The 11812-nt window shown below is 39.4% G+C and overlaps 1 protein-coding gene across 2 annotated transcripts; it reads left to right on the top strand.

Annotated features, from left to right (window-relative positions):
* Positions 1–2651: 2651 nt before the first annotated feature.
* Positions 2652–11807, top strand: chadlb (chondroadherin-like b). Of its 2 annotated transcripts, XM_017686060.2 has the most exons (9): positions 2652–2834; positions 3740–3766; positions 3930–4097; positions 4223–4417; positions 4537–4838; positions 7110–7605; positions 9083–9769; positions 10363–10529; positions 11180–11807. In XM_017686060.2, exons 3-9 carry the CDS (start codon positions 3936–3938, stop codon positions 11466–11468), a joined length of 2298 nt encoding a protein of 765 aa, XP_017541549.1. In that variant the 5' UTR covers positions 2652–2834; positions 3740–3766; positions 3930–3935; the 3' UTR covers positions 11469–11807. The 2 variants fall into 2 exon arrangements, with proteins under 2 accessions (XP_017541549.1, XP_017541548.1); XM_017686059.2 differs by lacking the exon at positions 3740–3766.
* Positions 11808–11812: the final 5 nt, after the last annotated feature.

Raw genomic sequence — 11812 nt, forward strand, 5'->3', positions numbered from 1 at the left:
ATGAAAAGTGATTAGTGCTGAAGGATCAAATTGCAGTGAATAGGAGCTGCTGACTGATGGCAGTTACATTGTAGTATAGCACACTGATATATTTGACAAGGAATGTTAAATATGAAGTAATGGTAGAATTGGTGTTTTTTTTCTTTGTAGTTGAACTATTCAGGGAACAGCTGGTGAAAGGGAACAAAGAAAAAACTTGGAAAGTAGTGTACACAAGTTGTGTGTGATACTCAGCTGTGCTATTGTATTTGGTGCATTCCATTAAATTGAATTAAAGTGATGAATTATTTTTGGTGAAAAAAAAGCTTTTTGTATTCATTGTATTTGGTTTCTTACCAGATCTAAAAAAGTCTTCCAGATTTATCAGGATGATACAACCCCAATTCCAATGAAGTTGGGACGTTGTGTAAAACATAAATAAAAACAGAATACGATGGTTTGCAAATCCTTTTCAACCTGTATTCAATTGAATACACTACAAAGACCAAGATATTTAATGTTCAAACGGATAAACTTTATTGTTTATTGCAAATATTCACTTTATTTGAATTTAATGCCTGCAACATGTTCCAAAGAAGTTGGGACAGGGGCAACAAAAGACTGGGAAAGTTGAGGAATGCTCAAAAAACACCTGGTGAGCAGGTTAATTGGAAACATTTGTGTGTCATGATTGGGTATAAAGGGAGCATCCCTGAAAGGCTCAGTCGTTCACAAGCAAGGATGAGGTGAGGTTCACCACTTTGTGAACAACTGCGTGAGCAAATAGTCCAACAGTTTAAGAAGAAAATTTCTCAATGTGCAATTGTAAGGAATTTAGGGATTTCATCATCTACAGTCCATAATATTCAGAGAATCTGGAGAAATCTCTGCAAGTACGCGGCAAGGCAGAAAACCAACATTGAATGCCCGTGACCTTCGATCCCTCAGGAGGCACTGCATTAAAAACCGACATCATTCTGTAATGGATATTACCACATGGGCTCAGGAACACTTCAGAAAACCATTGTCAGTGAACACAGTTCGTCGCTCCACCTACAAGTACAAGTTAAAACTCTGCCATGCAAAGTGAAAGCCATATGTCAACAACACCCAGAAACACCGCTTGCTTCTCTGTGTCCAAGCTCATCTGAGATGGACTGATGCAAAGTGGAAGAGAGTCCACATTTCAAATTGTTTTTGGAAATCATGGACGTCGTGTCCTCCAGGCCAAAGAGGAAAAGGACTGTCTGGATTGTTATCAGCGCAAAGTTCAAAAGCCAGCATCTCTGATGGTGTGGGGGTGTGTTAGTGCCCATGGCATGGGTAACTTGCACATCTGTGAAGGCACCATTAATGCTGAAAGGTACATACAGGTTTTGGAGCAACATATGCTGCCGTCCAAGCAACGTCTTTTTCAGGGACGTCCTGCTTATTTCAGCAAGACAATGCCAAGCCACATTCTGCACGTGTTACAACAGCGTGGCTTCGTAGTAAAAGAGTGTGGGTACTAGACTGGCCTGCCTGCAGTCCAGACCTGTCTCCCATTGAAAATGTGTGGCACATTATGAACCCGGACAGTTGAGCAACTGAATTTGTACATCAAGCAAGAATGAGAAAGAATTTCACCTACAAAGCTTCAACAATTAGTGTCCTCAGTTCCCAAACGCTTATTGAGTGTTGTTAAAAGGAAAGGTAACACAGTGGTAAACATGCCCCTGTCCCAACTTCTTTGGAACGTGTTGCAGGCATCAAATTCAAAATGAGTGAATATTTGCAAAAAACAATAAAGTTTATCCGTTTGAACATTAAATATCTTGTCTTTGTAGTGTGTTCAATTGAATATAGGTTTAAAAGTATTTGCAAATCATCGTATTCTGTTTTTATTTATGTTTTACACAACGTCCCAACTTCATTGGAATTGGGGTTGTATAATGGTATACTGTAGTGACATGTTTGCATTTAATTTATTTGAATTTGGTTTGAAGTAATTTATCACTGTCTGTATGATGGTTAAATGTGATGTTTTTAAACTCTTAAAATGGGTTTACAGCACTAACACCAGAGCATTCGGGTCTGGGTGAGGTGCTCTGTTAATCTTGGGCGCTGGAGCACTTTGGGCTGCACTGAATAGGGGGATAAATGAAGTTTATTTAGCTTGGGGAGATTGCTGAGGGAGGACTAGTGAAAGGGACAGGGCTCATTACTAGCAGCTGACGGACTTTGAGCCTGCCTGCGAGTATCCTGCCTGTGAGCATAATGTTCAGAATGAAATGTTGTACTGCAGAATGGAGGAGGGTTAGGATATATGGTTCATGTTTATGGTTAGTTTGATTCAGGGCTTACTGCACTTTTATGCACAGTGAAAATGGACTATAAAACAAGTAGACAATAACATCGGATTTAAATGGGCCAACACAGCTGTGCTAGCAGAGGATAATTCAAGGGGATATGTATTTACCTAAGGGTTGCTTTCCAGCCTTGAGTGAAACACTGCGTCTTTGTGTGAAGTCAGTGCGGCAGCTGAGCTGTGCTCTCTCTCTCTCTCTCTCTCTCTCTCTCTCTCTCTCTCTCTCTCTCTCTCTCTCTCTCTATCACACACACACACACACACACACCCCTCACCACTGCACATTCCTCTGTGTGTTTCCTTTGCCATAGCTGACCAACTGAATGTCTGAATAGTCCCACTCAGGTATTTGGGTGACATTAGCTCCTGTCGTAGGACTTACGGAATATACAGTGGGGTTTTTATGATTACTAATAAATAAAGTTGTTCATGCAAACTGGTGAGTGGGGCCTCGCTCAAACAGAGAAATTCATCAGCCTGTTCATCAACTAAACCTGCAGCACGGAAGGTAAGCAGAAGTCAGGTTATTTGGTTGATTTCACAATAGTGACCCACACTTACAAATATGTAAAGTAGATGTAAAGACATTTTAAACTGTGAAGCGTCTTTGTTTCAGATAAATTACTTAAAACATCAACAAAGCCTGCCTAAATCTATAAAACATTACTAAACCTATCTACACTGTAAAAGTGGCTCATCAGATCTACTTAAAAAATACTTAATGTGGTAACAAGCAAACTAACTAATTTTAATTCAACTCAAAAAAATTCTTTGATTGAAAGAATAATTCAAAACATTTATTTAGGGCGAATAAAACTAGTTAATTTACTTGTTACCACATTAAGGATTTTTTAAGTAGATCTGATGAGCTGCTATTAAGTGTGCAGTAGTTACAGTCAGTGCTTCAAAAATTGTATAATTTTATATTAATGTGTGAAACATTCTTTTTCGTAAGTCATCCATTCTCCATTATATGTTATGAATAAAAATGTATATTTTACTTGTGTGCCACAACATTCACTCACTGAACATATTTACTCATATTAAACATCTTGATGATTTCAGTGGTACATATTCATTATTTGAATTTCCTAAATTTTCTGAGCTTCCTTATTTTCAAAAATATTGTGATATTGCTTAATGATACCCAATAAATGTTATATTTTTGGAACAGGCAGTAATGTTTTAATGGGATTTTGTCAAACATTCCAGCTCTAATCCCATCCAGTCTGAAACTGCTGGACGTACAATAAGATTTTCCTTTTGTTCTTCCATCAGTGAGCTTTGTTGAATAATACAACTGTTTTCTTTAATTGTATGAATTCTCCAGATGAAATAGCAAGAATGGATGAGCAGATAATCTCATTTTCTAAATGAGTTTGCATCTCAACTTGCTAAATTTTCCCATTTTAGGGAGGTGAAGCGTACAGCCCCTGGAATGTGAGTTTTGCAGCAGGATAAGTGAACTGAATTTAGGCTATAGCGGATAAAACAACTTTTCTATAATTATAGCTGAGATCACAGACAAACCCCATTAGAAACAAAAATCAAGTATATGTCGAAAAATGAGAATAAGCTTCACGCTTCTGTGCTGTACATACAGGTCAAAATGTGCAGACTTCTTATGTGGCCATTTGCGTTACTGCTTCTCCTCCGCATCCATGAAGTGAACTCAGGGAAGTGCACCAAATTCTGCATATGTGACAGTATCCAGCTTACAGTGGCTTGTGTCAACAAGAACCTAACTGAGATTCCACCTACCATTGATGAGGTACATTAATTCTGTCTCACTTGTAAACCTAAAATATCATTTTAATATCATGTAAGTTGAATAGGCCTCAAGAAATGATTAACCTATATACAGCGCTAAAGCTATGACTGTGTCACTCTATCCAGATCACAGTGAAGCTGGACCTGAGAGGTAATAACCTGCAGGAGCTTCCCACAGGCGCCTTCACACATACACCTTACCTCACTCACTTGTCCCTCCAACGCAGTAAAATCCATAAAGTGCGAGAAGGAGCCTTCCGCAGTCTTGGCCGCATGGTGTTCCTCAACTTGGCCTACAACAACATTGAGATCCTCTATCAGGTGAAGCCTTGTTCATATACAAGACCTCATGTGTAGACTGTATTTCTTTAGTGCTGTTAGGCTCTGTGTATATTCAGTGTAATTATCAAGCTCAGTTCTACATTTCATCTGAATCACAGGAGTCATTTGACGGGCTGTCCTCCCTGAAGCAGCTGCTCCTTGACCACAACAGAATAGAGGAAATCCAGCCTGGAGCTTTCTCACAGTTGGGCTTTCTTAACCTTCTCTCTCTCACCCACAATCAACTGGTATACATACCAAACATGGCTTTTCAGGGACTGCAGAACATCAAGTGGTTGCGGCTCAGTCACAACGCTCTCAATAACCTTGACATTGAGGCTTTTGCTGGCCTCTTCACTCTCACCCGTATCAGCCTTGATAACAACGAACTGCAGTTTTTTCCCACTGAAACCATGACCAGGTAAGATCAGGCCTGTTACAATTAGAGTTGCCAATGTAATATCTGGTCAACAGGTCACCTGGTTGTTCTACTAATGGAGTGGAGAGTGGCTCACAAACAGCAGCAACAGATGATCTAGAGTCTGTAACTGTATACCTACAAAACATACTTTCTATGATGGTAGTTATACCTGATAAATTGGTAAATGAGTGCAGGTTCAAGGTACCTAAATATGTGGCAACTTAGTATATGTGCTGTCACCTTTGAAGGATGACCTTGCAAACTCTACAAAATACTGAACAAAAGTTGAGAATGGCTAGAATATACAGTGCAGGGCAAAAGTCAGAGACCATCCTACATTTTTGTAATTTACAGTCAAAACTGCCATTAAGTACAAGTGGTTTATTTTTCAGCCAGAGGTGTAGTGAAGGGGTGGTCAGGAGTGACTAGTGCCACCCTAGAATGAAGCAGTGAAAATCTGCTATAGGTAGTTACCAATCAGTTATATTAGTATGGTGATGCTGTATTTAATCATTTCTGAGATGAGTTAATTGGCTAACCAAACAGGTAAGTGAATGTGTACTGGGTCAGCTCTGCAGCTTTGTGAGCAACATTATGAAGTAGGGACTTTATTGGTAAGATAACTATAAAAAGGAATTAACTATAATTGTTCATCATGCTAACTGATTTCATTTAACAGTTGAATACATGCATGTGTTTTAGGTTAACTCATACAGTGCTGTGTGGCTAGCTTTCTAATCATTAGACTAAATCAACTCCTAAATGAAGAACATCTATGGTGTGCCTATATGAAATGTTTTGTGCTGAAAAAAAAATTCATTTACTTGATTCAAATAGATAATTTCCTCATGAATTACTAAAATATGTTATATCAACACAGTTCTATCTCTCAGTTTACTTTGAGCAATAAGTGTATAGACATTTATGTGGAAATGTGAACAGATTTAGTTTGTACAAAGAAACCAAAGCATCGCTTTTTGTGTAATTTTATTACAGTAACAATATTTTATTTCGTTTTTCTTCATTTTTTATTGTGTTTGGTGTGCCACCAAAATAAAATCTGTGAATCTTACCTGGCCAACCCATTGTAAAAGTTCTAGCTAGACCCCTGTTTTCAGCACTATGAAAAAAGTGAGAAATATTTTTTACACAAAAGCCTCAATAAACAAATATAATTTCAGAATAGTATTTACATTTATTACAGTTTCCATTCTTTTCAGGAGACTTGATTTCAGTTTTTTCAAAGAAATCTGCAGGCATGTTTCTCCACACCTCCAAATTTCAATCTTAGACGTTCGTTGCATTTCTTCTTCTCACAATCCAAGTAATCTCAAACACATTCAGTGGTGTTGAAGTCTGAACTCCAATGTTTTGAGAACACCAGCAGCTTCTTTGTTAGTAACAGCTTCTTGATAGCTACCCATCTTTTCCGGTCCATAACACTGAGTTGTCTTCTCACAGTGGAAGATTAGACAGAAACATCTGTGGATTTTGTCCAGAGTGGAACTTGTTCTCTTAAAGGACTGTTTATCCAATGTTTATCAGGTTGTATGTTTGTTAGGGGGCGGCACGGTGGCGTGGTGGGTAGCGCTGTCGCCTCACAGCGAGGAGGGCCTGGGTTCGATTCCCCGGCCGGGCGGCCAGGGTCCTCTCTGTGTGGAGTTTGCATGTTCTCCCCGTGTCTGCGTGGGTTTCCTCCGGGTTCTCCGGTTTCCCCCCACAGTCCAAAGACATGCAGTCAGGCCAATTGGACATGCTAAATTGCCCCTAGGTGTGAGTGTGTGAGTGACTGTCCGTGTCTGTGTCTGTCTGTCTGTCTGCCCTGCGATGGACTGGCGACCTGTCCAGGGTGTATCCTGCCTTTCGCCCGAAGACTGCTGGGATAGGCTCCAGCATCCCCCCGCGACCCTGACGGAGAAGCGGCTTAGAAAATGGATGGATGTTTGTTAGGAGTCCCATTTTTCCCCTCTACTTTAGTTTTGGAAACTCCTGTTTGTTTGTTTGTTTTTTGTTGTTGTTGTTTTTTTTACCTCATACAAGTGGAATATCTTATATTTATGTATTTTTTACATATCCTGAAATGAACTTGTCCTTAATGTTTTTTACTGGAATGTTAATAAATTAAGTGTGGTTTCTAACTTTTGCACATCTAATATATCAATCCACAGCTAAGGTTGTGATGGTATGAATCAACGCTTTCAAAAAGAGACTACAAATTAATGGGACCTCATCATTTTCTTTTTTCATTCTATTTTCCTGCCCACGTCTTAGGCTTCCTGAGGTGACTCGCCTAGACATGAATTACAATCCCATGACCTATCTTGGAGAGGAGGCAGTGTCTATGGCCAAGCTCACACACCTGTTTCTGGATCACAACTCTCTGCAGGATTTCTCCAACATGGCTGTTTTACTTTCTCCCCATCTCACCCACCTGGACCTCAGTCACAATCAGTTGCGTGTCCTGCAGCCTCTTGCTCCTGGCTCACCCAAACTTACTCGCCTCAATCTGGCAGGCAACCCCATCTACTGCAGCTGTTACCTGCGTCCACTGCGAGAGTGGGCAATACAGGAGCGTGTGCGTCTTATAGGAGCTTGTGGAGGTCCATCACACCTGTCTGAGGAGAGACTGGAAGCAGTGCAGCCTGCAGAGCTCCGCTGTGAGAGCCAAGAGGCCATGCTGAAAGCTGAGCTTGAGGAACAGCGCAGACTCCCAGTGCCACCCACAACCCCTCCTCCTGACAAGTGTCCAACAAATTGTGTCTGTGAGGTGAGTATAAATTTAGATTCAGAATCTCTTTACTGGCTAAGTACATAAGGAATTTGACTTGGTGAAATTTGTGCTTGAAGGTACAAAACAAAATACAAATTAATTTTTATCAAATAATACAAATAAATGTCATACACAGCCACAGAGGGTATCACAAAATATTTGTATCCACTTTTGATTAATATACACAAAATCCAATGGACAGGGTACTTGCAACAGTATGAATCAGGTGGGATATGATTTTACAAGCAGGGCATTACAAATGTGCCATGCAGGATGTGCATGAAACCAAAAGTTATGTCCAAGAAAAACCTGGAAACATTAAATAGGTTTACAATGAAGTGTCAACAAACTGTTTGAAATCAAATTGAGAGTGATTGAAAGCACTATTTGTTCATTTTTCTCTTCTGCACCAGTCAACACAGACTCATTCAAACAGTTTGAACAGCAGCAGATCAACAGTGGAAGAAAAAAGGTCAACCATTTAAAACAATTTCATGATTTTATGAAGGACGTTAGTATTAAGAGAGAGTGCAATACTCAACAACGCCTTCACTACAGGTTTCATAACACTTGAAAGCACAATATCCCACTTAATATACACAAAACGGCAAAACAACAGTAGCAGTGAGAAAAGTCCCTCTAAGCACACCTACACAATTTATTTGCAGCTCAGTGTTGTTCCAGTTTTGATTTTACCAAAATAAATTTTTCATTCACACCGTTCCTTGCTCTTAATGACTGAAAGTTTTCTTCATGTAATCCTTCCATTAATATGCTTCATAAAAGTCACATACATCAAATGAATTTTTAAAATTCTCTTATTTATGTATTTATGTGTTCCCCCAAGCAGGATTGCTGTGTCATGAGCTCATGCTTTTGGGGACCGTCTTAAAAACTCTATTACTCTGAAGTGAGTTGTTGCAAGCCTCCTGAATGCAGATGTGTTAGAACTGTATTGTATTTAGTTTTACCTAACCCTGGAACACTTAGGCACTGTTTTTTACTTCAGCTGTTTTTTTTTTCAGTTAAAATGGGACAGTGCATATGGGAAACTGTACAAACACATATTGTCAAATACATGTGGCTCTACATTTGCTAAAACCACCATACTAGAAGATTAAAATACATTAAGAAATATTTTCTTAAATAAATTTGACACGTCTCAATAATTAAATCTCATTGTTTAAACTACAGAGCTATGTTAAAACACCAAAACTAAGCTTATTGCTTCTTATTCCTTTTACATATATTCTTCTAAAAATGTTAAAAAAAAAACTGTACTCTACATACTGCCTTTTCTAAATATAACATGAACTAAATATAAATACTTAATTTTATTTTTCTGAAAACATATACCACATAATTTTTTACATCCCAGCCCATGATCATCATGGTGTACTGAGGCTTGAAGGTGTCATTTCACCTATTAATCACTGTTTAATGTAGTATTTAAAATCTCACATTTTGACCATAGGCTGAGAACCATCACTCATCCTGCGAGAACCGAGGCCACGCAAAAATTCCTCGAGGCTTCTCTCCAGACACCCGTTTGCTGGACTTGCGTGGCAACCACTTCCACTACATCCCTACGAACAGTTTCCCAGGTCTGCCAGAGGTTGTTTCCCTTCACCTGCAGCGCTGCAAGATCCATGAGGTGGAAGATGGTGCCTTCAGTGGTATGAAGGGCCTAGTCTACCTCTACTTGTCGGAGAATGACCTCACGTCACTAAGTCCAAATGCCTTCAAGGGACTCCCCCAGCTCACATACCTTCATTTAGAGAATAACCGCTTTACCAAGTTTCCCAAAGGCGCTTTCAAGTTGCTGCCTGGCTTACTGGCTCTCCATTTGGAAAACAACGCCATCACTAAGCTTGAAACAAGGATCCTAATGGGTGCTGAGAATCTGAGGGGTCTCTTTCTCACCTCCAATGCTATTACCAACATCGCTCCCAGGGCCTTTGACCCAGCACCTGACCTTGACACACTGCACTTAGGCAGCAACAAACTTAAGGAGGTACCAACTAATGCCCTCACTAAGACCAGCAGCTTGGCAGAGCTTCGACTGTCCTACAATTCTATTCGCTGGGTTGGGTCAGAAGCTTTTGTTCCCATCGCAACCTCTCTGAAACATCTTTACCTTGATAACATGGGTTTAGAAAAGGTAAGACCTAATAATGAACACAGTGAATCCATTATAATGCATGCTGTATTATGTATGATAACTGTGAAATGCTGACACAATGTATTGCAACATATTTTTAAAAACACTTATTTCCTTTGACTTTTAATGTCATTTGCCATTTGGAGTTCCTGTATAATTAAATGATTGAGATTATAATGATTATATTTGAGTGGTTTGATGTAATATGCCTGATGTGATCAGACACCAGTTTAATGCCTCTAAAAGCTCTAGCACAGAGAGTTGTTACATTAAATAGTTATGAATACTTGGCCTGATGACCGAGACATTGTTTTACAATAGTTTTGAGACAAACTTTTAGCACATGTTTTAAATCCATTTATGGGGTGAGGAAAGGTAAGATAGCTCCCAAAGAAAATTTAATTTTCAGATTTACTATACTTTATCATTATAAACATGATATATTAATACAAATACAGTGATAAAGTACAATCACAGAAAAGTATTTTCCACCTCTGGAGTTAACACTACATGTAAGATGCTGTAGAAGAGTGTTGACGTTTATACTCTTTTAGCAGATGGTTTTATCCAGCATTTAACCTCCATGTCTGCAGATGTCTAAAGATTCACTTGCTGGTCTTGGGTCTGGCCTGCGGAGTCTTTACGTGGAGGGAAACCAACTTGAGGGTGTGCCTGACTTAAGCCTACTCACTGGGCTTGAGGCCATTAATCTGGCAGAGAATCCACTCCTGTGTGACTGCCCTCTCCTTCCTCTGCGCAAGTAAGTCTGCTGTGTACTCTTGCCAGCTGGCTTCACATAACATTGGGTTCACTACTACCCTTTATGTTTTAAATGTGTAAAACATAGGATAAATGTGATTTTGGAGTCTTAGGATTTTAGAAAATTCAGGAAAGGTAACAGGCATGTCCCACTTTGGGCCTGCTGAAAGATGTCACAGTGGCTCAATTTGATAACACCCATGATTTGTTTCAAATATTCTGTCTCCACTTCAAAAATGCACTACGCTACGGAGTTCTCTGGAAAATGAAAAGGAAAAAACTGTCCATGGTATGGTCCAAACAGCATGTTGCTGTTGTGCTGTGTGAAGTCTTAAAAAAAAAAAAGAACTAAAAAGGGAAATAGGTACAATGATCATTAGCAATTGTAAATAACTGCAATATGAGCACTAATTTTTTTAAAATCTAAGAATCAGTTTTTACTACATATATACATCAGTGTTTCACCTAGTGCTCAAACTTATCATGTCAGCTCACAAGGGCAGTGGTCATTTACAATAGTACTTTCATCCCTGTAGCTTATTCTTACTGGTGAAACTGAGTGTCTAACACCTTCCTTTGCTTTAACTCTCCCTGGACTCTGCTGCTGTGATTTGAAGCATGTGTTTAATACTTTGTTTCGCCTCTCTACAGATGGATAGACCAGGTGAACCTGAAGGTCAGAGCCACCTGTGCTTACCCACCTGAACTCAGAGGCCAGAGAGTTAAGGACGTCCATGTCTTTAAGAGCTGTCCAGGAGAAAAGCCTCCTCCCACACTGAGCCCAAAGATCTCAAAAGCCCCGAAAGCCACAAAATCCAAACCTGCCCTCATTAGTACCCCAAGGCTGATCAAAGTAGCCAAAGCTAAAGCCAAACCACACAAGAATGTAAAACCCCACTCAGCGCAGAAGTCCACTGCTAAGAAACGCAAGTCAGTGTAATCCAGCACCATTTACACCACCAATCCTTCACAATTATAGAAATTTATCTAGATACAAGTCTTTTAAACGCATCATTTAGGTCTGCAGGAAATATGCTTGTGTATCTAATAAGACATTCCAATTTGCGTGACAAATATACTCAGAACAAGTTTACTGGATTGAGATAGCAAGTTAGGACTAAGTGATCTGGTGATAGTCTTGTTTTATTGTATTTCAGCACTTGATATATTTCTACAGTATTTCTTTTACCTTCTAAAATAAGGCTGTGGTTTTTTTTTCCATTCTGTTTACTGATTATTGTATATACACACACTGCACTGCACAATTAAACTTGGCTGAAAATA

This window comes from Pygocentrus nattereri, chromosome 13 (genome assembly GCF_015220715.1).
Source record: "Pygocentrus nattereri isolate fPygNat1 chromosome 13, fPygNat1.pri, whole genome shotgun sequence".
Lineage (NCBI taxonomy): Eukaryota > Metazoa > Chordata > Actinopteri > Characiformes > Serrasalmidae > Pygocentrus > Pygocentrus nattereri.

Coding starts and splice junctions, on each gene's coding strand:
- chadlb (XM_017686060.2), top strand. CDS start 3,936: ATGTGCAGACTTCTTATGTGGCCATTTGCGTTACTGCTTCTCCTCCGC. Junction 4,839..7,109: donor CCCACTGAAACCATGACCAG/GTAAGATCAGGC, acceptor CCCACGTCTTAG/GCTTCCTGAGGTGACTCGCC. Junction 10,530..11,179: donor CCTCTCCTTCCTCTGCGCAA/GTAAGTCTGCTG, acceptor GCCTCTCTACAG/ATGGATAGACCAGGTGAACC.